This window comes from Balaenoptera ricei, chromosome 19, assembly GCF_028023285.1.
Source record: "Balaenoptera ricei isolate mBalRic1 chromosome 19, mBalRic1.hap2, whole genome shotgun sequence".
Lineage (NCBI taxonomy): Eukaryota > Metazoa > Chordata > Mammalia > Artiodactyla > Balaenopteridae > Balaenoptera > Balaenoptera ricei.
Genome location: NC_082657.1, coordinates 36993695 through 37019992, shown reverse-complemented (window position 1 = coordinate 37019992; position 26298 = coordinate 36993695). Strand labels below are relative to the sequence as shown.

General features: G+C 46.1%; 3 protein-coding genes across 21 annotated transcripts in view; 1 reads left to right on the top strand and 2 right to left on the bottom strand.

Moving 5' to 3' along the window:
- The window catches only part of CNOT1 (CCR4-NOT transcription complex subunit 1), a 98224-nt gene extending 85626 nt beyond the window's left edge, over nucleotides 1-12598 (top strand). For all 9 annotated transcript variants that reach the window (XM_059905226.1, XM_059905223.1, XM_059905227.1 and 6 more), the window contains 10 exons: nucleotides 1262-1510; nucleotides 2497-2660; nucleotides 2872-2989; nucleotides 4150-4251; nucleotides 7000-7173; nucleotides 8121-8270; nucleotides 8942-9122; nucleotides 10682-10814; nucleotides 11944-12078; nucleotides 12257-12598. In XM_059905226.1, the coding sequence (XP_059761209.1) occupies nucleotides 1262-1510; nucleotides 2497-2660; nucleotides 2872-2989; nucleotides 4150-4251; nucleotides 7000-7173; nucleotides 8121-8270; nucleotides 8942-9122; nucleotides 10682-10814; nucleotides 11944-12078; nucleotides 12257-12335 (1485 nt within the window). In that variant the 3' untranslated portion in view covers nucleotides 12336-12598. The remainder of the gene's footprint in view (nucleotides 1-1261; nucleotides 1511-2496; nucleotides 2661-2871; nucleotides 2990-4149; nucleotides 4252-6999; nucleotides 7174-8120; nucleotides 8271-8941; nucleotides 9123-10681; nucleotides 10815-11943; nucleotides 12079-12256) is intronic.
- Nucleotides 12599-14079: 1481 nt separating this feature from the next.
- Nucleotides 14080-18070, bottom strand: SETD6 (SET domain containing 6, protein lysine methyltransferase). Of its 3 annotated transcripts, none has more exons than XM_059905230.1 (9): nucleotides 18029-18070; nucleotides 17712-17801; nucleotides 17485-17629; nucleotides 17264-17405; nucleotides 16943-17137; nucleotides 16692-16812; nucleotides 15069-15249; nucleotides 14777-14919; nucleotides 14080-14630 (listed from the first exon to the last, which is right to left on the bottom strand). In XM_059905230.1, the coding sequence occupies exons 1-9, from the start codon at nucleotides 18053-18055 to the stop codon at nucleotides 14325-14327; spliced, it is 1350 nt and encodes a 449-aa protein (XP_059761213.1). In that variant the 5' UTR covers nucleotides 18056-18070; the 3' UTR covers nucleotides 14080-14324. The 3 variants fall into 3 exon arrangements, with proteins under 3 accessions (XP_059761213.1, XP_059761214.1, XP_059761215.1); XM_059905231.1 differs by having other exon boundaries at nucleotides 16943-17002; XM_059905232.1 differs by lacking the exon at nucleotides 16943-17137.
- A 751-nt stretch (nucleotides 18071-18821) lies between these two features.
- Nucleotides 18822-26298, bottom strand: part of NDRG4 (NDRG family member 4) — an 84172-nt gene continuing 76695 nt past the window's right edge. For 3 of the 9 annotated variants that reach the window (XM_059903664.1, XM_059903663.1, XM_059903659.1), the window contains exons 11-18: nucleotides 25890-25993; nucleotides 24975-25031; nucleotides 24833-24884; nucleotides 23794-23841; nucleotides 23580-23615; nucleotides 23414-23465; nucleotides 22023-22061; nucleotides 18822-21221 (exon numbers count right to left, since the gene is read on the bottom strand). In XM_059903664.1, the coding sequence (XP_059759647.1) occupies nucleotides 21067-21221; nucleotides 22023-22061; nucleotides 23414-23465; nucleotides 23580-23615; nucleotides 23794-23841; nucleotides 24833-24884; nucleotides 24975-25031; nucleotides 25890-25993 (543 nt within the window). In that variant the 3' untranslated portion in view covers nucleotides 18822-21066. Of the gene's footprint in view, nucleotides 21222-21702; nucleotides 21808-22022; nucleotides 22062-23413; nucleotides 23466-23579; nucleotides 23616-23793; nucleotides 23842-24832; nucleotides 24885-24974; nucleotides 25032-25889; nucleotides 25994-26298 lie in introns of those variants that run through there. The other 6 variants (XM_059903662.1, XM_059903661.1, XM_059903667.1 and 3 more) reach the window with 4 other exon arrangements.

Below are 26298 nucleotides of genomic sequence, written 5' to 3'. Positions count from 1 at the left end.
GAGCTGATTTGAATTTTAGAAGTTGTCAGGAATTGGATTTACTTTTCAAGATGACTAATTTCTTAGTAAATCATACTAAGTAAGTTTCTCCCTTAAAAGAATTGAGGGAATTATAAAAACGTACCCTATTGAAAAGTTGTTACTGCATATTTACAGTTTGATTTCTGATTTGGATAGAGGAATTTCAAATCAATTGGTTTTTGTGATCATTGATATTTCATGGGTATGGATGTGGCACCTGTCTCAGCTCTCTTGTTGGCTTATTTGCTCTTGTTCTCTCCATTTGAAAAAGATAATGTATTATACTTTTCTATTCTCTTTTGAATCCTTTTGAGAATTCCTTTTTTCTTTTTCTGCTCCCTCTTGATCATAGCAGTCTATCCTCATTTCTTCTCCCCCCCTTAGTTTTTCAGATTTCATTGTACAAAGTCCCTTTGCTGGCCTTCTGTTTTTCCTAGGGTATATTATTGTCAGTTCAGCTGTGTTATTGCTTATCACGGGACATTTAAATTGTTTTAAAGTTTCCAAGATAATGGTCAAGTTTTCATTCTGGGCTTGGTTTCAGCACTGACCTCCTCCCTCTGCAGCCTTAACGCTTGTTACACTGTCTTCTTTTTCTTCTTTCATACTAGCGAAATAACTTCTCTGCTTCACTTCCAAATCATATGTCATAAAATTTGTACTTTATCCTTTCTTTTAAATAAACTTGCCCTTTCCACTTTATCTTAATTTACATTAAAATAGCCAGGTATAATCTGTGAGCATTTTGCTTTGGTACCTATTACTGTATAAATTATTATTTGATTTTCCTAGTGCAGGCTAGTTGGAGTTTCAAAAACTTTGTTGTTATTGGTTAAGTCAGTTAGAAGAAATTATGTGAGAAACTAAAATATATGTAACTTAATCTCTTACTTGGGGGAAATACACATTGACCAGAATGTCTTAATATGACTTAATGGGTTACTGAAAGTTGGTTTAATTTGCATAATTAACTTTTGAAATTACTGGCTATGGACTGCTGTTAAAAATTGCCATGTTATTATCTCTCAACTCCCGTCAAACTTAAAACTGAAGGAATTCTGTCATGGATCCTTAATGTAAAAGTCATTTTCATGACCCTTTTTTTTTTTTTTTTTAACAAAGTAAGAATCACAAATGTGACAATAGGATTGAATGAAAGAATACTTCTTACATGAAAATTAAAACTTTATTCATGTGTATTATCTCATTGTGCCTTGTAATGTTTTTGTTCCCTTGGTAGATGCACCAGCAAGGAATCCTGAAGACTGATGACCTCATAACAAGGTTCTTTCGTCTGTGTACTGAAATGTGTGTTGAAATCAGTTACCGTGCTCAGGCAGAACAGCAGCACAATCCTGCTGCTAATCCCACCATGATCCGAGCCAAGTGCTATCACAACCTGGATGCCTTTGTCCGACTCATTGCACTGCTGGTAAAGCACTCAGGGGAGGCCACCAACACTGTCACAAAGATTAATCTGCTGAATAAGGTCTGAAATCCTTTCTTGCCTTAGTCTTTGCACACTTGAAGTCTGTATCAGTGGTTCTCGACCCTACAGGGCCCTCAAAACATTTTGTAATATCCCCTTTTCTGTCCAGATATTAAATTCATAGATAATATGTAAACATAATCACCGAGTTTTAGAGGAAGAGTATGGTGCCTTAACTGAAAGACACCCCTCCCCTAAAACAAAACAAAAACATATAACGTATTTTCAGTATGTTAATGTTTGGTAATGAGTACACTAGAAAGTATTTAGGTAGTAATGAGATTTGCCCCCATGTACAGAATCACTGTGAATGAGATGGCTAGACATGTCCATTGATAACAAAAATTGGCAACTCAAATACCATGAGTGACATTGCAGTTGTCTTGATTTTCTGAAAAGGAACAAAGCAGAATTTCTGTTTGATTTATGCAGTGGAATTGCTGGAAATTTGAATGTTAAGATAGTGCAAAAATGAACTTAGAGCTTGGTCTTGGATAATTACAAATGGGTTCACATACATCCCCCACTGTTCAGTGATAAAATCAAGTGGAATGCAGGATAATTCTTAAATATTTCTGCAACCTAATAGCATACCTGACCTTCCATCTACTAAATGCCAAGAGAAGTATAAATCATTTGCCTCTTGTCAGCTTTATGTCAGACCAGAAAAATTAGGTGGTTTGATTGTGTTAACATGATAAAATATGATGTACCGTGCTGATTTCTAGAGCTTTAGAAAAACTTGTGGAATGTATACATGTCTAGTATACTTCCATATACAGGGGTATGGGAATTCAAAGAAACCATGCAAAATTCTGTAGGGCAAATCAAACCCCAATGCATGGTCCCTTTGGCTACCAGTATGTAATTTTATATTTCCTTTCATGTGGGGCATAACGATGCAAGGTAAAAAAGCATGGCTATGACAGTGGTAAATGAATTATCTTCGTGATTTACAAGCTCTATAATCTGTGTGCTCTATATAGGTCCTTGGTATAGTAGTGGGAGTTCTCCTACAGGATCATGATGTTCGGCAAAGTGAATTTCAGCAGCTTCCCTACCATCGAATTTTTATCATGCTGCTCTTGGAACTCAATGCACCTGAGCATGTATTGGAAACCATTAATTTCCAGACACTTACAGCTTTCTGGTGAGTACTGTTGAATATAATACTGTTAAGGATTTCCTGTTAAGGATTGCTGTTGTAGTGTAGTAAAATTTGAGAAGTAGAACTCTTGTGGATTTGAGGCATGTTGATTCATAATGCAGCTTACATGTTGTCTACTTAATTATATTCATGTATTTTTTTTTTTTTTACCATATTTAAGCTTGTGCTTCTGACTAAGGTTTTCTTCTTTCAGCAACACATTCCACATCTTGAGGCCTACCAAAGCTCCTGGCTTTGTGTATGCTTGGCTTGAACTGATCTCCCATCGGATATTTATTGCAAGAATGCTGGCACATACGCCACAACAGAAGGTGTGGCTGCAGTTTATCTCCTACAGATGACGACTGTAACTACCTGGGACTTATTAGCACTCTTAGTCATTCAGTAGTCATTGTACTTCTTTCAGGCTTAGTTGGGAGTTCTTATATTTAATGTGGAGTCAAGTCAAGGAGAAAGGCTTAACAAGTACTTGACTGCCTCTGCCTGAAAGCCATTCCTCAATGATTAGGTTCCTGCTTCTCCAAGTTGTTGTGAGTCACCTTATGTCAATCTCTTAAGGGATTTTCAAAAAAAGTTGAAACCTTAGAGCACCTCTGTAGACAGCTATGTAAAACTGAGTAACAGAACTCAGAAACCTGCCAGTTTTACAGGTTCTCTAAATACTAAAGGCTCTCACATTCAGGGTTGAGGACCACTGGTCTTTACTGTATCAGAAAAATTAAGATCAAATTTAAGTAAAGAGTTTTTTAGTCTTAACTGTGAATAAACAGCATGAGAAGTTTCTCTCCCATCTTGCAATTAAATGGCAAATGAGTACTCCAGGAAGTACCCTTGATTGACCGTTCAGATCGGGAGACTGTAACTACTGTGTGTTTAGTAAAAAAGAAAGTGAAATAATCCTTAAATGGATTTCGTTTTTTTTGACAAATAAGTGCATTCCAGGAGGAGGGAAAATATATTGAATAAAAACTACTCCAAAATGAACGTAATTTGTATAATTGGGATATGGTGAGGAGGCCAAGTTTGGGTGAAAATAGAGGATTCATGTTGTAAATTGGATGAGGTTATTTGCCAGGAGTTGAGGAATTGGGAGTGGGAAAATAAATGGTTGAGATCCAGGACTTAAAAGAAATTAAGAAAACAGACCCAAGTTTCTCAGTTGGCTAGTGTTTTGTGTTCTGTCTGAAAGTTCCTCTCCCTATTTAAAATGTTGCTACAGGCACAAGGACCTATATATCCTGGAGTTTCTGGAGCCAGTTTGTTTCAAATATCATTTCCCATTATCTCCATAATTTTGCTTACTCTTTTCTCGAGCCAGTCAGTCTTTAAGAGAGGTACTAATGTCCATATTCTCTAGCTATATGAAGAAGATAATAAAGTCACAGTGTAGCTGCTTGGGCAACTTTTTTGGTGGCAGGACGGCAGCTGACTGAGGATAATTATGACTCATACCTTTCTTTCTTTCTTTCAGGGATGGCCTATGTATGCACAGCTACTGATTGATTTATTCAAATATTTAGCGCCTTTCCTTAGAAATGTGGAACTCACCAAACCTATGCAAATCCTCTACAAGGTAATTAATTTGGAGTTCTAAAATTAAAATAATTAAAACTTAACACTTAAAGCAGTTAAAAACACGAAAACACTTAAACACTTCAGCTGGGAATATGAGGTCTAATGTTTGTTTTTATCATTAAGCTTTATATATATATATATATATATATATATATATATATATATATATATATAATTTATTTATTTTTGGCTGTGTTGGGTCTCCACTGCTGCACGGGCTTTCCCTAGTTGTGTCAAGCAGGGGCTACTCTTCGTTGCGGTGCATGGGCTTCAGTAGTTGTGGCACACGGGCTTAGTTGCTCCACAGCATGTGGGATCTTCCCAGACCAGGGTTCAAACCCGTGTCCCCTGCATTGGCAGGCGGATTCTTAACCACTGCACCACCAGGGATGTCCCTATCATTAAGCTTTTAAAGTATAACATATATTCAGAAAAGTACAAAAATCAAACATATCTGCATAACCAGTACTTGATCATAAGGCATTCATATGTTCATATATGTGTATACCAGTTAACTCTTCCAGAAGCACATTAGAATTACTATTTCTCCCCATCCTTACCATACTTGAAATTGTTTTTCGTTTTAGTCATTTTGTCAGTTGTGCAGTAGGATCTCATTGTGGATTTAATTTGCATTTCCTTGATTTCTTAATGAGATTTTTGTGGCCATTGGGGTATCCTCCTTTTGTGATGTTCTTCTTCCAGCCTTGTGCTCATATTCCTATTGGATTATCTGGGTTTTTCTTATTTATTTTAACAGGGATTCTTTATGTATTCTGGAGGTAAGCCCTTTGTTGATGTATATTCAAACATCTACTCTTGTGGTTTGCCTTTTCACTCTGTTAAAAGTAGTATGTCTTTTGAGGGATGGAAGCTTTAAATTTAATGTAGTCAAAATTACCAGTTTTCTTCTTTTATTATATGTTGCTTTTTGTGTCTTGGGTAAGAAATCTTTGCCAATCTCAAATTGCATTCTGTTCTGCACGTGCCTGCCCCCTGCCCAAGAAGCCATTAATTCTGGCTTTTACATTTACATTTAAAAAGAAAACTTTATTTTTGTGAATAATGAGGTTCATTTCCTCCCCCTTCCTTACACTCTCCAGCCCAGTAAGTATGGTAAGGTTTTTCAGCACCATTTTTATAGTTCTTCATTTCCTGTTCAATTGATTTGGCACCTGTGTCAAAATAGTTGACTATGTATATATGGGTACCTCTCTAGTTGATCTGTTTATCTGTTCTTAGGGCAATATCAAACTGTCTTGGTTGTAAGACTTACTGTAAAGCTAGTGTAATCAGGTAGAGTAAGCCCTAATTACTCTAATAATTCAAAAAGGACTTCAACTTTGCTGTCTTGTAACATTATTTTGGCTATTGTGTATCACTTGCAGTCCCATAAAAACTTTGTAATCAGCTTTTCTTCTAAAAACTTGCTGGGATTTAAATTGAGATTGCACTGAATATGTAGATCAGTTTGGAGAAAATAGACATCTTAATAATAATATTGAAGCTTTCAATTCATGTATATCTCCATTTAGTTGTTAGGTCTTTAATTTTCCTCTGCAATGCTTTCCTTAGACATATTCCCAGATATTGATGTTTTTGTGGAATTGTATAATGTTTTTGTAAATCTGTAGTTTTGTTTTGCAGATACCATTATCTGGTTAAGGATATGCCCTTCTATTCATAATTTGCTGATAGTTTTTAAATCATTTAAATGGGTATTGAATTTTATTGGATGCTTTCTTGAATTCAAGATCATGTAATTTTTTTTTTTTTTGGTCAACGTTTTAAATCCATTAATTTTCACATGCTTAAACTGCCATTATATTCATTTGTGGATCATTTGGTTGTGATATGTCACTGATTTCCATTTATATTATTTAGGGTTTTTTTTTTTTTAGTTTTTATGTCACATTTTGGTATCAAGGTTATGCTAGTCTCATTGAAAGGGTTGGAAAATGGTCTCTTTTTCTATTCAGATTGTGAATAGTGTTAATTTTTCCTTAAATATTTGTAAGGATTTGCCAGTAAAGCCATCTAGGCCTAGTGTTTCTTTGCAGGAAGGGTTTTAGCAACATGTTTAACTTCTTTATTATAAAGTACTATTCAGATTTTCTTTTTTTGTTTGGGCTTTGGTAAGTTGGATTTTAAGTAATTTGTGTACTTTATCTGAATTGTCAAGTTTATTAGCATAAAATTGCTTAATATTCTCTTAAACTGTCTTTCACATCTGTAGGAATTAGTGATGATACTTGTTCATTCCTGCTACTGGTATTGTGTTTTCTCCATCAGTCTTGGTAGGGTTTATCAGTTTTATTAATCTTTTCACAGAACCAACTTCTGGTCTAACTTTGATTTCCATTCTCCACCCCCATACTTTAAAAAATTTTAAATTGATTTCTGCTCTTTTTCTTCTACTTACTTTGGTTTTCATTAGCTGTCCTTTTTCTGATTTTTGAAGATAGAAGCTTATATCATTGCTTTTATTTTTTGTTTCTGTCTGGCCTCTTCTAGCACATGCATCCAAGATTATAAACTCTGGGTACCTAGTTTTTCATGATTTCCAGATGTAGATATTTTGATAAATCACTTGTGATATTATTGCTAGTGTTAATTAAAGCCTGCATACATATGATGCTTTTGCCTTTTTTTTTACTTCAATTAAATTCATAATAGTAAAAATGCTACTCCCATTTTCTTACTTAATGTAGAAACAGCCAATGTTTTTCTTGTTTTTTAAAAATAGGGCACTTTAAGAGTGCTGCTGGTTCTTTTGCATGATTTCCCTGAGTTCCTTTGTGATTACCATTATGGATTCTGTGATGTGATCCCACCTAATTGTATCCAGCTAAGAAATCTGATCCTGAGTGCCTTCCCAAGAAACATGAGGCTCCCAGACCCATTCACTCCTAATCTGAAGGTAAAGTTCTAAACAGTTCAAGGAAAAAGCAAGTTATATCTTAGTATTTTAGTCCTTTCTCCAGTAAGTGGGGTATTTGCTGTCCCCAGCACACACACCTACAAGTTATTTTAAGGGTGCTCTTTGGGGGAAGCTGTCATGTTATTAAGCCTGATAAAGTATGATACTGCTGCTGAATATTGATTCACAGTATTCGTCTAGTTGCTGTTTTCAGTTTTGATATTAAATTTAGCTATATTTACAGAACCTCAACCTAGGTATTGGGCCAGTCATTTGCTGGGTGGCCCCAGTGGCACAGAATTGCAGAATAGACACTTGTAATGTCATAATTCACAGGTGTTTTGGATTTGTGTACTTGTGTTTTGTTTAAATTATCAGAAGGAGAGAAGGGACTGTTTTAAAAATCATACCACCCTGACATGGCTATTGTAATTTTTATGTATTTTTTTACTCTTCTTTTCACATGCATTTTTTTTTTAAAGTAGCAAGTACAATGTCTTGTTCTGCTTGGGGCATCTTTTCAAAGACTAGGGCTCTTGGTGAGCAAGGAATCTCATTCTGTACTCTGGTTTTGAAATCTAATTCCAGGAAAAACACAATTAGTGGTATCAACTAGACTTCTCTACAAAAGATACCTATCATGCCTTATTTTAAGAATGAGAAAATAGTATAGAATGAGAGATTACTATCATTTTGTATATGGGTACCTTTAATTATAAGAATCTATTTCTTCTAATTAAAGATGAGTAATAACACTTTGCTGTACAGCAGAAGTTAACACATTGTGCTGTACTTCAATAAAAATTTCTTAAAAAGATTGATTACTCTTCAAGATGTAAAGTGTATAACTTTAGAAAAACAATCCAACTACTTTCTAGCATAGATACAGTTTGCCGTTAAGGCCTACAGATGCTTCTGATTATGATTCTTGTATTTGTTTGTGGCAGGTGGATATGTTGAGTGAAATTAACATTGCACCCCGGATTCTCACCAATTTTACTGGAGTGATGCCACCCCAGTTCAAAAAGGATTTGGATTCCTATCTTAAAACTCGATCACCTGTCACTTTTCTTTCTGATCTGCGCAGCAACCTACAGGTTAAGTGGTTTGACTTAAACTCTTGGTTGTGTCTTTCACTTTGTACGCACAATTCTATGTGTGGTCTCTTGTAAGTTAGTCTTTTCAACCTGCTTTAAAGGTTTTAAAGCACATTGTCATTTTTAATGGTTGGATGAGATTAACTGGATTATACATTTTACCAGTGACAAGCTATATAGCCTTGGAAGAGGCAGCCAGGGAATGGACTGGTTTTCTGTAAGAAAAGATTGCTGATAATCATCCCCTACTCCGAGACTCTTCTAAGTAAATGGATTCTGGTTCAATTTGCTGTATAGAAATTGATTGAGGCTGTATTATCTTTCCAGTCTTTCCATACCAAGAAACCACATGTTTTTCCCTCTCCAAATCTTTTTTATAAGTGAGATAGTGCATATTTTGACTTTATAAACTTTATTTTTGTGCTGGTAACTGTCAAAGCTTTGGTTTCCCAAGGGAAATCATATTTCTGTTGTTGACACAACTACCCTTGTGCAACTGTGTATTTGTTAAATAACCTCACAAATTCAAGCAGATTTCTAAAATTTAAGTCACAGAGGATATTGGGAACAGTTCAGCTTTTCTATGAAAGGCATAAAAAGGGTTCTTAGAAATATCGGTGCCTAAGTCCTCTGTGACAGTAAGTCAGGAGCTTTCTGTTTTGTTCATTTAGGTATCCAATGAGCCTGGTAATCGCTACAACCTCCAGCTCATTAATGCACTGGTGCTCTATGTAGGGACTCAGGCCATTGCACACATCCACAACAAGGGCAGCACACCTTCAATGAGCACGATCACCCACTCTGCTCACATGGACATCTTCCAGAACCTGGCTGTGGACTTGGACACTGAAGGTGAGTGAAGCCAGCTAGTTCTCAGAGTCAAGTTTTGTGCACTTTTTGTCACAGTCTGGTCCCAAAAATACTTTAAGCCACAATAGAGAATGTTCTGTCAATATGGTTATGGGTCTGGCTGGTTATTTTATCTTGAATTCGATAGTATTTGCTCAATGCAGAAGACACAGAAAAGCATAAAGGAAAAAAACCGTCCAGAATCCTTACTGCATCAGTTAATATTTCAGTGTGTATGATTGTAGTATTTTTCTTTTTTGTGTGAAAATAAACACGTTCTTTTTACTAGCCTCTCTTTAAAAATAGGCTCATGTTACTTTTTTTGTTAGCCTGCCTTTTATCCCAACATTTATTGATGCCTCTTTGCCAGGCAATATGTTAAATATTAAATGTGTAAAGATTAATGAATAGAACTTCCCCTACCTGCTCTGCAAAAAGTTCACAGTATAATTCCTATTGTAGGTTGCATCTTGCTTGGTTGAACTACAGATTTTTGTGTTCTGTGTAGTAGGTGGTGACCAACGATATAGTCCTGCTCAGCCTAACACGCATACACTTTAGGAGGATGCCTACTTTAACTTCGCTGTGGATTTTTGAGAGGCTAATTTTGAGTATATACTACTTGCCTATTTGTAGGAGGGGGTTTGAGACAGCTTAAAATCAAGATTTAACACAAATGAATACCATTACGTCCAGAGTCCAACAAAAAAAGTGGATAGCCTTTAAGTGTTAAAGCTCACTGTGATGGCCTTACAAACCTCAGTAATATCAAGCAGAGGGAGACAACCAAATCCAATTAATACTTATTCCAATAAAGTTTAAACTAGCATTTCTCAAAGTATAGTCTGGGAACCCTTAGTGGATTATCCCCAAGACCATTATAGAAGGGTCATGAGGGACTTCCCTGGTGGTCCAGTGGGTAAGACTCCACGCTTCCAATGCAGGGGGCCCTGGTTTGATCCCGGGTTGGGGAACTAGATCCCGTATGCATGCAGCAACTAAGGAGCCAGCATGCTGCAACTAAGACCCAGTGCAGCCAAAATAAATATATAATAAATAAATAAATATTTTAAAGAAGAAGAAGAAGGGCTCTGGGGTTAAAACTATTTTAATAATAAAAAGACATTTGCTTTTTTTCACACTCATGTTGTCACAAGTGTACAGTGACGGTTTCCAGAGGCCACATGAAATAACCATACTGGAACAGATTGAACATAAGGGCAGAAATGAGAATCCAGCAGAATGTGAAACAGTGACACTCTTCTCTAAGTTTCTCGGGGGGAAATACTTAAATTTTTTATTAACAGGTTATATTAATATGCAGTAGGTCTCTTATTTTTAAATAGACTAATATTTTTAACTACAATTTTTTTAATGTGAAAAATAGTGAAATAAACCCCACAGAAATGAACTCTTTGGGGCCCTGAGCACACTGGTTGAAACCAAAGGATAATTTGAGAACCTGTATCAGAAATGCAAATCCAGCCAGTCAGAATTATTTGTCTTCTCACTTTGGCCTTTCAGAGCAAATTCTCGCTAAGCTGGGTTTTCTTAATATCTAGGTCGGTATCTCTTCTTGAATGCAATTGCAAATCAGCTGCGGTACCCAAATAGCCACACTCACTACTTCAGCTGCACCATGCTCTACCTTTTTGCAGAGGCCAACACTGAAGCTATCCAAGAACAGATCACAAGGTAAGAGAGAGGTCTGTTTTTCAGAGGGTTCAAATGGAGCCTCTTCCCCTTTATTATGAATTCTGAGTGGTTTTTGCCCTATGCATTCCATGTTCACTGAGCATCTTACATGTGTTAAAGAGTTGTGAACGAAATGGGCATGGTTCTGCCCTCCTGATAGTCTGATGGATGCAAAAAAAAATCACAAGTAGAGAATTACTAATCACTGCTGAAACAAGTTTTCAACGAAAGGTGCAGCATTTTGATAGATGAGGAGTTTTTGTCAGGTGGTGGTGTCAGCATATTTAACCAGTCCTGAAACACCCAGGCCTTTTAAAGGCCATGTTAAAGAACTTAGACTTGTCATTACCTCTGGGTTGGAAGGTTTTAAGCAGGAGAAATAACAGGATCATACGTGTGTTTTACTAACAATAGTTAGGAATCTGTTGCAGATTGCTTGGACTATGTACAGCATTGGAGATCAGGAAATGGGTACATCCTCGTGAGAGATACATACACAAACTTAAAAAACTGGACCAGACTTGTTAAACTTGCCCCTCCACCTAATAGTAGTTTCTGAGTATTAGTATTCCTTAGGTTTATATACTAAAAATTAACTAGTGTTTTATTATTAGATGTTTAGATGGTAAAAGTCCTATTTTGTGGACTATATAAAGCTTTAGTGAACTTCCTCTTAAATCTTTGTTCTTGTGCTTTATTACATCCTTAGGGTAAATTTAGAAGTACAATCGGTTAGATCAAAGGATGTGAAGAATTATCCCACCCAATTTACAGATGTACTACTAGTAGTAAAATTCTTATTTCCTATTTACTTTCATTGAGTATGTATTAAGTGATTATCTTCTCTGTGTCGTGTAATCTATTATCCTTTACCTTAACTTAGTCTTCTAGGCTCAGTAATGGGAAGAGGAGGGATTCAAACCCATGTTTGTTATGTAATTCTAGAATCTACCTGCATTTAACCATTCTATAGAAAAGACTTAATCCACCTGCCTTTTGTAAAGCTAACAACTTTTGCATGTAGTGTAATAATCAGGGAAAAAGTGTTAGGAAAAAAGACAAATGGAGAAGTGGTCATGAATTTGTATGGTTCTCTGTGCATTGACTGACTTTTTCTTCCCTTCTCCAGGGTTCTTTTGGAACGGTTGATTGTAAATAGGCCACATCCTTGGGGTCTTCTTATTACCTTCATTGAGCTGATTAAAAATCCAGCGTTTAAGTTCTGGAACCACGAGTTTGTACACTGTGCCCCAGAAATTGAAAAGTGAGTTAAAAGTAATTTTTAAATTGTTCCATTCTTAAGACAGAAGAATGAGAATCATATGATGGCTCCAGCTTGGGTGGGTGATTAAGAAGGCCATAGTAACCAAAATTAATGAGATGCAAGGTTTTAGTCAGGCCTGAAGTTTTCTCACAAACTTGTAACTGTCTCCATTCTTCAGGTTATTCCAGTCTGTCGCACAGTGCTGCATGGGACAAAAGCAGGCTCAGCAAGTAATGGAAGGGACAGGTGCCAGTTAGATGGAACCACATCTCTGTTGTAAATTTGTCAGCCTGGAGGTCCCACTGTACCAAGTTCATAAACTGGCTGAAGATCCTTTCAGCTCTTCCTGACTTTTCCGGCCCTTTGGTCTCTGGTATCTGACCCAATTACTGTTTGGGTCAGCTTCCTGTCTATGTGGACACGTTCCAAATTTAAATGCATTTTTTTGACTCCTGGCCAACATTTAGAAGATGCTGTGAATATCATTTTGAACTTGTGTAAATATATGAAAGAGAAAACCTTTGTCTGGAACTTCTTGGGTTTGTGCAAAATGTGTCCAAGGCAAGTAGATAAACTGGTGGTACCTACTTCCCAGCTTATAAATTGAGGAGGCTGATGATGCCATGCACTTGTTGGGGGGGGGGGTGGGCATAACTCCATGTCATTTGACATTCCTGGTGTCCCAAACAATAGCAGGAAAGCCAGTTTAAATACTATGTGACTTATTTTTTTAAAATATGGATGGGGACCTTGAAAATCACAAAGTTGTGAAAAAATGTGGATGTGTAGAATTTGGTATGCCAGGAAACATGGGAAGAGTTCACAGTTGAGATCCCGTGGATTTTTATTTTGTCTCTTCCCCAAATCTAAAGCTGGCTGCTGGCAGAGCATCATTTTCTCTTTTCTGCTGGAGAACACATCCCCTTGGGCCCTGTGAGACACTTCTTTTTATAAAAGGAAGCCAAGCCAGGCCTAAAGTTCCCCCATCATCTCTCTCCTGATAACTTGTAAACTGTGCGGAAAGGAACCAAATATTCTGAATTGCCCTTCCCCATTATCCCAATGAATGGCCATACAGACTAAGCTGAACAACAACAAAGTCAAAAGGACCAATACAGCCCCTTTTGTAAGGATTTTGAATGTTTTGTAAATGTATTGGTCCATGTGTTGTATTTTGTAGCCTTCCTAGTTCCTGGGCTTTAGCTTCCCTACTTCTTGTATGTGTATGCATACTGTAGTCAAACATTAAAGTCATGACACACACACGAGTCCACTGTGCCTTTCTCAGTAGCGGCCAGTGCTGGTGGTGAGGAGGAAAGTGGACCACCCAGCCTTCCCATTGGGGCACACCAACTTTTGCTGAATGGTAGGTTTTCCTACTACCAGTTTGGCATCTTTAAACAAACAAACAAGGAAGTGATTTTTGTGTAGTGTTGTTTTCCTTTTCCTTTCCAACAGTGAAAAATTATTGGAGCAGGTTTCTATGATTAAACAATTTCAAAATGCCCATTTAAAAATATCCTTTACCCTCATGGTGTTTCAATATATTTTTTTAACATCTTTATTGGAGTATAATTGCTTTACAATGTTAGATATAATTTTTAAAAGGAGTAGGTATATATTTAAAACTTTTATCTAATATATACCTTACCTTTCATGACTGTCAAGTTTTATGGCCAGAGAGGACAAAGAGGTTCAAGATTAAATAGTAGAAATCTTACATGGGGACTTGAATGTCATTGGTGTCTTAAGGGTGAGTTGTGCCATCTAGGCTGCCTAAGGAATTTAAACAAACAATTGCTGAGAGTCCCAGTGACACAGCTTATTAAATCCTCCAACAGGAAACAGTTGTTAAAAAAGGGAAAGTGACTTGTTCAAAATAGACCTGGATTTGAACCAGGTCTACTTTCAAAGTAAGTCCATGTTGTTAAATGCCAGACTACAACAAAATGTATCACTATCACATTTCTGCTAACTTTGGATCATACTGAGAACCAAACAAACAGCTATAAAATTTATTAGTGTTCATAACAATAAGCAGCAGTTCCCACATCTACTGTTTCCTTCAGCATGTCACTCTTACCTTGGAATTCATCCTAGACAACAGTTTTGCTACTTTTCCTTTTGGTATTTAGTATGAAATGCAAAACAAAAGGTCCAAATTATCCTTCTTTTCAAGCATCAGTGCGTACCAGCTTAGCAGAAAGTTCTTCTTCTGGACATTCCTTCAGGAAAAAGGGAACCTGCTAATTTGTCAGTTCCAACAATTGGTGTAAGATCATCTTCTGACCATAACGAACCTGTAAGGCTTGCTGTTCCCTCCAGCTGAGTGTGGCGTAGACCTCCTTATTACTGAGTAAATCTTGCTCAGCTTTTAAGTCTGTGGCATAGGTTTGCAGGGTCAACAAAATGCTGTCCCGAAGAAGCTGTCTCCATGATGCTTTGAGTTTGGGGATATTTGTGATTGTCAGGCTGTCCTCTTCCCTTTTATCATTTCCCCATCCATCCTGGTCTTTAAATTCTCTGAACTCCTCAGCAGGCATGCACAGTACCTAGAAGCAACCATGGGGCCCTTTACTTGCGTATTTCCAAAATTGATTTAGAGAAGCCAACCTATCCTGACAGCATTTAAGTGTCCTCTCCATCCATGCCACCTTTCCTCACACCTAGATCTAAATACTTATTTTGAGCAATTTACCTTGAGTGTCATGGCCAGTTCCTCTTCTGTCAGCACCTCCTCCCACCCAATCACAAAGGCTCCCTCTTCCCCTACCATCTCCAGTTTGCATAAGAAATCCCAGCGTTCATACAGTAGGAGCCTTTCAGCTTCAACTTTTGTTCCTGTAGACAGAAAGTACTGGTGTGAAAGTCAGTATACCCAAGAGCTCATTTCTCCTTAGTCTACAAAAAGGGAGCAACTAACTACTATTGGCAGAGCGCCTGGGGCAGGGATGGAGACATACACCAGTGTCCAAGGTTTAATCACTCACCCTGTAACGCTGCTTCACGAACCGTCACCATCTGAATGTCAGCCGTGTCATCCGTGTTGTCAGGATACGGTTCAGCAAAACCATACATGTGAATCAACTGCCAGTTAGCCATTTGCCCGTAAGTGTTGAAAATCTCATGGCCTTTAGGAATGGGTTGAGTGGCCACCATCCGAAGACAATTCTGGGGTGGAAGGGAGAAGCTGGGGCCAGGCCCTTCCCAGGCCAGCCTCATGAAGATTACTTCCCTCCTAGGAGGGTACAGTTCAGTGATGGGACTGACGCTATACCTACCAACAGTCTACCTTTTGTTCTTGTTAAGATCCTGTACTGTAGAATAAAAGTGGTGAGGCTTACAAAGGTCAAAGGTCATCCCAATGGTTTAGTAGGTAATCTCTGCTCAGTCATCCATCTCACAAACACTTAAAAAGTTGCTAGGTTTGGGGACTTCTCTGGTGGTCCAGTGGTTAAGAATCTGCCTTCCAATGAAGGGGATGCAGGTTCGATCCCTGGTGAGGGAACTAAGATCCCACATGCCACGGGACAGCTAAGCCTACACACCACAACTAGAGAGAAGCCTGTGCACAGCAACAAAGAGGCCGCGTGACACAACTAAGACCCGACAGCCAAAAAAAAAAGTTGCTAGCTTTACAAAAATGAAGAATTAGGGACTTCCTGCAGTCCAGTGGTTAAGACTTCTGGGGCCCAGGTTCAATCCCTGGGTGGGGAACTAGGCTCTGCACAGTGTGGCAAAAAACAAACAAAACCAAAAACTGAAACACCCAGATCAAAGTAGGAACAGCAAATGGACACAACCTTTTAAAAGTAATAGCCAGGGACTTCCCTGGTGGCACAGTGGTTAAGAATCCGCCTGCCAATGCAGGGGACACAGGTTCGATCCCTGGTCCAGGAAGATCCTACATACCACGGAGCAACTAAGCCCGTGCACCACAACTACTGAGCCTGCGCCCTAGAGCCTGCGAGCCACAACTACTGAGCCCGTGTGCCTAGAGCCCGTCCTCCGCAATGAGACGCCCACACACCACAACGAACAGTAGCCCCCTGCATGCTGCAACTAGAGAAAGCCTGCATGCAGCAACAGACCCAACACAGCCAAAAATAAATTTTATTTTAAACAGCCATTTCCTAATTTTTAATTCCATAAACTTAGATCTTTTTTTGCAACTTTCCACTTAGCAAATAGAATTGATATAAACACAGCCTTGGTATCATCTTAAACCGGTCTTAAGAACATCCCCTCTTCTGAAAAGTATTGACACTATGGCTGTTCCAGATTGCTGTCCACAGGGCCCGGAAACAATCTTGGCTCACTGGCACCGCACAGACCAACCAACCTATAGAACCAAATCAGTGAGGGTGCAAGGTTTATCAGAGGATTAACCCCAGCTTTCTTGGAAGGTTGTGAGATGTTTTATGTTCAGACGATTTCAGTGGAATACGCAAAGTACACAGAGGAGGAGGTAATTCCACCTACACATTTTTAGTATGAGGAGAATGGAGCCTGTTTAGCTCAACTGCCAGGCCAGCATAAGTGACACACCGGTTTGAATCAAATGCCCAATCATCAATGCACATAAGAACAAGAACTGGGAGAGATCCACTCACTGGAGAGTATTCTAGATTGGCATTGTGATTGGCTAAGTGGTTTAGTACGTCTGCAGCAGGCACCATCAAAGGGGAGTTTGGCTCCTTTTCATCCTCCTCTTCCTCCAGTGGTTCCTGAAAGCTGCCACAGAGAGAACTTTGCTAAAGCCCAGTGCAGGGTGAGAAGCGAGTGGGGGTTCACTGTTCTTTCCCTTCTGGTCCCTCAACAAAGTTCTAAAAAAAGGGTCCTTTTTAAGGCTCCGCTCACTGACCTGTAGGCCATCACAAGAGCCACGAGCTGGCGGTAGAGTTCCAGAGAGCGCACCCTGGGGCTGAAAAGATCGGGGTGGGCTTCCATGAAGGGCAGCACGATGGAATAATACTCGCTGCGGATGCTGGCCAAATCCTTCTCCACAGCCTCGGGTACGCCGGTGCCCTGCAGCAGTCGCCGGCGCTCCTCCTCTGGCCTGCAGTGACACCCCCACCCAGGTTCTTCACACCACCTACCGGGACTAGCGCTTGGGACCCGTGTCCCAAGGGCAGGGCGGCTCGAGCCAGGCTACCTACGGTGCTGCCCCTCCTACGGCTCTCACCAGAACATGGGGTGCTCCAAGCGGCCCAGCTCGGGCCACAGCGCAAAGTAGGGGCTCCAGGGCGAGGCCGGGGCCTGCAGCTCGTGGAGCAGCGCCAGCAGCAGCGGCACCCATCCCGACTGGCTCTGCAGCGCGCCTCGCTCTGAGGGAGACAAAGAGGTTAGGGCCCCGGCCGGTCCCGCAGGCCCGCCTCGGCGTCCCACCCCCGCCGGCGTGCCCACCTCGCTCCAGCAGGCCGCTGATTGAGCAGGTGTGCTGCGACAGGAGTGCGGCCCGCGGCACCGCGAACAGCAGCTCCCCGGGCTGCACGCTCTCCCGGGCCACCATGCCGTAGCCGGCCACCGTGCCCTGCCGGCTCACCGCCACCTGAGCAGGGAGAGCGGCCGGTCAGAGCTAGACCGCGTCCGCTTCCCCGCCGCGCCAGCCTCCACCCCGCCCCCCTACTCACCTTGGGACTCAGCTCCAGTCCCACCCGCCGGCACCAGCTCAGGAAGCCGGCCACCGGGGCCGGGTCCTCGCTGTCCGCAAGCCCTGCCACCTGAGATAAGCAAGCGCAGTGGCGTTGCCCCGCCCGGAAGAGCTCGCTGGGGGCGGAGAAGACGGCGGCGCGCGCGCGGAGGAAAGGCCGGGGTTGGGGGAGGGGATGTGGAGCGCGGCAAATGACCCGCGACAGGGCGCGCAGCCGCGTGCGGGACGGCGCCGCGGACGGGGGAGCGGCGAGGCGCGGCGGAGAGGGGTGCGCCTGCGTCTGTCGCCACAACTCACCCGCCGGCGCTTCGCCTGGGTCGCCATGGTCCAAGGGCGCGCAGCCCCGCGACACCGCAGCCCCGCGCAGGCGCTTTTGGCGTCCGGGGGCAGGACTCTCAGAGGCGGGGCCTATGTTCCCGCCCCGGCACCACGTGACGTTCGTTTCGACTTCCACGCGGAAGACGAGTGGGAGTTTGCACCTGGTCGTACGACCCCTGCTGAGAACATCCTTGAGGCCGGGTCTCCCCACTTGGGTTTAGAAAACGTGCCGCCGGGTGCAGGAAGATGTGTTCCCTTGCCGCCTTGAGCCTGGTCTGAGCCAGGCACAACCCTTCCCAGTCTTGGTCTGTGACAGCTGAAACCCCTCGGGGTAGAAGTCCGGTTGAAGTGCAAAATCCCGTTTCTGGATAAGAAGGGAAGGCCTCGCGGGAGGCTGGCTGGGAGCGCAATTAGAGCAGTTTGTGCACGTGTTTCGGAGTGGTGTGGTCAGGGCTCCCAGAACTATTGATAGAATAGACCCGCTCAGTTTTTCATCTTCTGCGTAGCACATGGAGGGGCTTATTTTTTTTTACTTGCTTCTTTAGTTGCTGACACACAGCAGGAACTCAATATCTATTTATTGGATAAATGGCTGAGTAAATGAATCAGAAATGGTGGTTAAACATGGGGAAATAGCATGCCGTTAAATTTAAGAAAATGAGGCGGCGAATATAGAGGTTACAGGTCTGGGTTTTGAAGTCAAATACTGTTAAGGCCACCTCCCAGCTTGGCCTCTTATTAGGGCAAATTCAGTTTCCTCAACTGTAAAACTAAGATAATTAGTATCTACCCTATGGAATTAATGTAAGGACTGGTAAGATAATGTGACAAGATATGGAAATACAGAGATAGATGGAAATGCCTGTCTTCACTCTGAACAGTCAACCCCACCTAAACAAACCCAAGAAGCACCAGCCTCACGAGCTTAAACATTCTGTCTCTACCAAAGCTTCTCATGATGGGCATGGCATCACCATACTCAAATTCTTCTTAGTTTCTTTATTAGTTTTTCAGCACAGTTAACTCTTTCTACGTTGACAAGGGTTTTTGTTTTACATTTTGTCATCTCAAAGTCTCATGACATCAGGCACCAGAATACACAAAAGTAGGCTCTTCACTTTGTACAGAGAAGAAAATAACAAATTCCATTAATAGTTCACTTTGACCAAAGAAGACACAACCTCCGATGGAAAGCCACACGCCGGAGTACCCAATATACATATATATATATATATATATATATATAATGTATAGATATTTATAGATCTCATCTGAAAGAACACGGAAAAAAAATCCAAGATTCACAGCGCTATCTACAGTAAGAGGGATTAATTCTACCAGCTTTTCAAACAGTCACGTTCTATATTCAAAGGAAGCACGTGAGTGAATAGAACTAACAGACTAACACTCCACTGGGCTCTATAATGGCTTAAGATGACAGAAAGGGGTGATGTGTGCCGAGGAAATGTGGATGCAGGTGTCCCCTCAGCCCCACACCCACCCACCTACCCTCCACAGCCCTGCATTTTTCATTGCTCTCTCCTCTTCTCTTTTTTACTCATTTGGGGGCTTGTGGCAACTGATTTAGGCTCAGAGACAAATGGCTTCTGGTTCCTGGGCCAGGAGATTCTACCCAGTAAGGTGGATGAACAGGAAGTATATGGCACAGCCCTGGGCTTCAGCTGGCTGGAAGGGGCTGGGGTGTGTGGGGGGAGCCTTTCTCCTCTGCCTGGCCCTTGTTCACTTCAGGAAACGTCACCTCCCACCCCAGGACCCAGCAAGCCCCAGCCTGAGCCTACTCCAACTGGCTAGGATGGTGATTTGGGACTGCCAAGTCCTGCTAATTTGGGCCAGTTTTCTCCAAATGAACTCTCTCAGTGATGCCTACGTGAAACATTGGCATAGCTTGACTAGAAGTCTCCCTAGAAATGTTTCTAGTGGCCTTGGCCATGCTGCTGCTGATTAAGTTGTCCTCCATGGAAGCTAGGGGTGAAAAGGGGGTCTCTGGGGGAACTCTATAGGAACTCTGAGCCAACACTGCCTGCTGGCTTCCAAAGGCAGTCACCACGAAGTTCTCAGAAGCGTACCCAACACTCAAAGGCTATCCCAGGCTTTAACCTCAGCCCTAGTCAGCTCCCTAGAGGCAGAGGACCAGGTGACTTTCTGCCTCAGGGCCTTGGCTCAGAAACGGGACAGGGCCAGGAGGTGGCAGACTGTGGGCTGGAAGGGACAGTCTGTGGGGTTCCTGCCCTCAAGATCCTCTGTGTTCTGTCTTCCTTGGGCAGAGAAACCCCTTTCAGCCCCTACCTGCCTGGCCCTACAGCACCAGGCCCACCCAGAGAGCACCAGAAAAACTGCTGTCTGGTAGAAGCGCCCCCTTGTGGCTACTGTTCAGATGATTGTCATGGGTGCTAAAGTCAGAAACAGATGTGCTTGATGGTGGGGCTCAGGGGTGGGAAAGGGGCCTGCAGAGCTCCAGGGCTCCTGCCTCTGAGTGCTCCCTGCTGCTGTCTCCTGGTTCTCATGCCAGTGCCTGAGCTGGACCCTGTGTCCCCGCTGTCCCAGCACCTACCACCGCAAAACCCCATCGCACCTTCAAACCTGCCTGCCTGAGGGGGTCAACCCATGCTTTCTTTAATCCAGGATATTATCCTGGATCCTGGCCAGAGATGGACTCAAAGTCTTTCCTTAGCTAATCTCCTTCTTCCCTGGAACCCTGCCCTGACTGTGCCTGGGCCTTGGGGAACTGGAAGAGAGGGTCTAAGTCAGCCAAGTTAACGAGGTGAGGGAGGGGGTGGGGTAGGGGAGGAGTGAGCCCCTCAAACCATCTGGAGACTGTTCCACTGCAGCATCTAGGACGGATCCCCTCATCTTTTTAAACAAAAGAAAAGTAACCCCATTTCCTCCCCTTCGCCCTTGCAAAAATAAACTAAAGGGGAAATGAGCTGCGCAAGGATGGCAGTGGGACGTCGATGCAGGTTGGGGGGCAGGTGAGCATCTTCGTGGGACCAAGGGCTTCAACAGGACACCTCCATGGTGTGGTTGACCTGGCCCAGCCCCTCACTGCTCTCTGAGTGGGTGCAGGCCTGCGGGCGGCTGCCGTCCACCGAGCTGGCGCTGGTGAGGGACGAGGTTCGAGAGCGGGCGAGACGGGTCATGCTGGCCGAGGGCACTGCAGACAGAGAGGGCACCGGGGGTGAGGACCAGCAGGCGGGGCCGGGCGCAGGCAGGCAGGAGAAGGATTTACGCAAGCAAAGCGGCCAGCGAGACCCGTTCTTCCGACGAAGGCTCATCCCAAGCCAGGGCTCTACATTTGCTCTGTCAAGCCCCAGGCATGCAACGCCAACGACAGGAAGTGAGCCAAAGGGGCGCGGGGGCCACAGAGGCCGGCAGGACCCTCCTCACAAGAGCTGGCCAGAGCTGTGGCCAAAACGGGGTGGCAGCTGACCGGGTGTCCTTGAGCTGGGGCAAGGATGGGACATTATTTCCAGCTCGGCCTCCCTCAAGAGGATGATGGGGCAGGGGGAATGAGACCAGTTCTGTAAAGAAGGGCAAGGTGTGATGGCCCCAGACTGCCCTAAATCCTGTTTCTGCCCTTATTCAGAGTTTCACAAGCGAGACTTGCAGGGAGCAAATTCTACCTCAACTACCCACCTGTCCAGCTCAGGCATGGCTTGCCCCTGACCCCAGGGCCGACACCTCTGAGAAGTTCTGGTTCCAACTGCCAGAGTTCTGGAAGCCACGGGGCCCATGGCAACCTAGAAGCAAGGCTGATCTAAAACCCAGCCAATCTGGAGCCCTAAATGGGACAGAGCCCACGGAAGAGCAGGGCACAAGAAGTTCCCATGGCAAGATGCGGCCTGGCTGCAGCACTGCACAGAGGAAGGCGCAGGGGCTCCTGGCGGGGTGGGGGGCGGAGTGGGGGGGCAGGACGGCGGCGGTCCATGCATTAGGGAAGGGGGTGCGGGGCTACCTGCTCCTCCACTCAGCCTTCGGTCCTTCAAGTATGCAACTAAGAGAGAAGACAGAGCCAGAGGGGCAGGGTTGGGGAGACAGAACATGGGTGAAGAGGAGGCCCGGCGAGGTGAGGGGAGAGGAGAGGAAGGCACAGAGCAGGCTGGGGGCAGGGCCAGAGGCTCAGGAAGCCCACTCCTGCCCACCCACCGAAGCAGCGGCCACAGAAGGAACCACAGCACTGACTGATGTCAGTCTGGCCCTAGGAGTCGGGAGAGCAGGGTGGGGTACTCATCTCACCCCCGATTCTCCAGCCTGGGCTGTGGCACTGGGGGCTCACCCCCACAAAGCCTTTAGGGCCTATAACCTAGTCCCAGCACCCTCACCATTCTGCTGGGGCTCACTCTCCCCGTGGACAGAATGCGGGAGACCCGTATGACCTCCCAAATCCTTCCCAGCTCTTGGGCTGCCTGGTGGTATTTGTCCCAGGGCCCTGAGAACGGGTCCCAGCCCCGTGACAAGTACCGCTCACCCACCCATCCCAGCAGTGTCCGCCAGGCACTTCCTGGGCTCAGCGCCCAGCCTCAGAGCCCTTGCTGGGTCTCACTGTGGGTCTTGGCCTTTTGCTGCCCTACTTCTCCAGACAGGCTGGCAGGGGGCCCCGGTCCCCTGGGGGCGGGGGGTGGAGTTCTGTACCTGGCTGGCCCCCCAGCCTTCCCCCACAGGCCTGTCCTCCCCAGAAGGCACAAGCTCCAGAGGCTGAGGTCTGGGGCGAAGAAAAATTCGGGCAGAGGAAGTTTGCTTCCAGGAGGAGAGCCAGGCACAAGGGGGAGATGGAAGGAACTGAGGAGATACACGTGTGTCACCAAGGGGGCATGTGCGCTGGTGGCGCTCACGAGCAGTGTCTCCCTCCCGCACGAGGGGAAGTCGGGGGCGGGCAGGGAGCCAGTTCCACCCCTCCTCGGGGTCTTCAGATATGTCACCCCCAGTTTGGCTGCCTCAGCTCTCCTAACAGCCAGATGGCCTCACATGCCTTCCCCAGTCCCCAGACTCCAAGTCCACTCCTCTGATGCCCCTGGTACCATCTGGCATCTTCTCAGCCCTTCTCAGGTGCTGTAGGCCCAACAGGCGCTGGGTGGGGTGGGTAACCCACCTCTAGGCAGGCTTCCCGGGCAGGACTCAGCCCCAGGCCCTGCTCCCCAGGGCTGGGAGAAGAGTCCCCCACCCCAAAAGGCCCAGCCCTGTCAGGAGAACAGTGCCCCAAAGCCTCCCCAAGGGCAGGGCCTGGCCTGGGACAATCAAATTACAACCTAGGTGGAGATGCCCTAGAGGCCCCCAGGCACAGCGTCAGCCCCAACTTGCTGCCTGCCCCCCAGTCTCTAGGGCAGGGCGGGGTGGAGGTATACTTACTGTAGCCCATGCCTTGCAGGAAGTATTTGAAGGCTTCAGTCAGCTTCCCGGGCTGCAGGACGAGGGACAGGTACATGCTTTGTTTGGCTGCCTGGGATTCAGGGAGAGGGGAGGCTTCCCCAACCCCTGGCCAGGTAAGGGATGGAGGGAGGGCCAAGAGTCTCACCTGTGTGACCTGGGGGAGCCCCCCGGAATCTGCCATCTGCAGGGGAGAGAGGGGGGTGAGCTGAGCAGGGGCCACCTCACACCACACCTTGCCTGTCCCTTGCACACCTGGACAAGCTCCCCTGACCAGACACACCGTCCTGCTCCCCCCTTGGCTGGGACCCCAGGCAGGCCCCTCCCTGTGGCTGGGCCCAGGGTGGGGAGGAGGGCCTCACCTTCAGGAAGGTCGTGGTGGTTGGATCCAGTTTGGAGTTGCACTCGACCTGGGGACAAGGAACAGGCTTCAGCAGAGTGAGGCGCCCGAGGGCTATCAGGCGTCCCCCCTGCCCCGGATGCTAAGGGAGGGTCTATCCCCAGAGCTGCGAGGCTCTACAGGTGAGGGAAGGAATGCAGGGGGCAGACATGGGCACCTTGGCAAGGCCAAGGCCCTGGGGATCAGGAAGCAGCCCCCTGAGGGCCTGAGACCCTCTACTGCACTCACAACTGCTGCTGGGCTGGGGGCAGGGGCTGGGCAGCGGCCTCACAGCGAGCCAGGGTCACCTTGGCGGGGGAGGCTGGGAAAGCACCAGGGACCCCAGGAGTCGGGCGTCAGAGGTGAGGGAGGGCCGAGCGTCAGCAGGAGACTCCGAAGCCCTGACCCTGCCTGGGTCAAGACGGCAGGTGCAGCCCACAGCCCTGCTCCCCGGAGCCCTCAGGCACACGGAGGGTGTCGTAGTTTGGGTGCACACTGGGGGCTTCCCTGGGCACTCCTGGACCCCTGACCCTCTGGGGGGACATGAAACACCCCAGGCTGCCTGCCCTCAGAGTTCCAACAGGAGAGGTGACACATGATCCCCAAACATAATGGATGCATGTGATGGTCAAAGGGGGACCACTGCTGTGCTCATGAATTGCTTATTTCATAACAAATGAATCCAATTTTAAAGAAAAGAGAGATCTTAGTCTCTGGGCCTAAAATGGGTCGAGAGTGCGGAGGGGCTGCCGTGCTGCAGGGAGGGGTAGGGTGGGGCAATCAGGTGGCCTGGTCCTGGCCCCAGGCCCCTCCTGTCTCCAGGCCTCCCTCACCTGAAGGATGCGGGCTGCCTCAGGCACTGGTGCCTGGCAAGATGGTGGGGAAGTGGGATGAGAAGCCCACCATCCGGCGTCCCCCCGAGGCTTCCCGGGGGTGGGTCAGGAATTGGCCCCGTTGGCCAGGAGCCAGTGACCCCTTTGCCCCTGCCACCCACTGGCACCAGGGCACAATCCCTCACTCACCACCCCCTCCTCGGCAGGTGCGTTATCCCCGACCACCAGCATCACAGGGCAGCTGCAGACACAGAGGAGAAGGGCTGTCTGGCCTGGGCACTGGAGAGGGGGTTACAAAGGCCGGGCAGGCTGGAGGGGGCAGGGCACTCACCGCAGCGTCTTGGCGTTGGGCACTGTTCCAGGCCGGTTAATGTCCAGATCTCTGCGGCTGCAGGGAGAGGCGGAGGTGGGCATCCCAGGACTGGATCCCAGGGCGGGGCGTTGGGGAATGTCCCCAAGCCTGACACTGCCGTATTTCAACCCCATGGCAACTATGGCCCCACATCCCTGGAGGTGCTGGGCTGGCCCCAGATTTGGGGCTTACGCTCTAGTGTCTCAACGGTGAGACAAAGCCTCACAGATGCCGTTGGTAAAATGGGGAGACAGACACCTGTTCTGCATAAGTAGGGGCCTGAGGGCTCCCCTCATGTGACTTCTCCTGGGACCCGCCCCCCCCAAGTCATGCCAGGTGGGCCCTCACATTTGGCTCTCATCACGGGCTGTGCACCACCACCTGTGCTGGGAGTCCCGCGCCTTAGAGGCAGGCAGGCCGGGGCTTCCCTCCTTCTCCAGTGTTTCTCCAGCACCATGCACACAGCAGGCGTTCAATAAATATTTGTAGGAGAAAGAGGAGAGGGGCAGGCCAGCGGGGGGCCCTGGCTTCTCCCCTGCAGGGCAACCCCTAAGGGGCTCCAAGGAGCACTTAATCCAACCTCCTCTCAACTTACGGATGTCAGCACTGAGGCTCAGGGCAGTGGGGGCAGCGGGTGGCGCCCACATCCCCCGCTGCTCCCGCTGGCAACGCCCAAGGGAGGGGGAGGAGTGGAAGAGCCCTGCTCCCCCTCTGCCCCTCGCGGGGTGTGACCCTGGGCAAGAGGTCACCCCTCTCGGAGGCTCAACGGTCTGCTCATCTACGAACTGGGGGAGTGTGTTGCCAGCCGTGAGCAGCTGTACTGGGGAGGGGGGCCCCCAACTGCGTGAGCGCTCCCGTCCTGGTGCCGCCAGCTGGGACCCGAGCCGCCCACACCTGTTGTACATGTTCCAGAAGAGCTGCAGGTTGGCCTGGTTCACCACATTCCCGATCTGCTGCCGGTAGCTCTGCACCAACTCTGTGTTGCTCACCAGCTCCTCCTGGGCCCGGGGACGGGGGATGAGCGCACGCGCGGCAGGGCGGTGTGGCGCCACAGACGGGGACTGGCTCAGAGGGGGCACCTCTGGCCGGAGCGGCCCCTGCCCCACCCCAGTGGTGGGGAGGGAGGGGGGAGGGGGAAGAGTGTGGGGGGGAGCCCACGGCCTTGGGAGGGGAGGGGACCCCGCCCCATCCGTCTCCCCAGTCTGTCTCGGGTGCTGCAGTCTCGCGGCTGATCCCGGGGTAGGGGTGAGGCATGTCTGATGCCACATCACCCCGCCACCCTCTTCCTCCTGCCCGGCCGGGA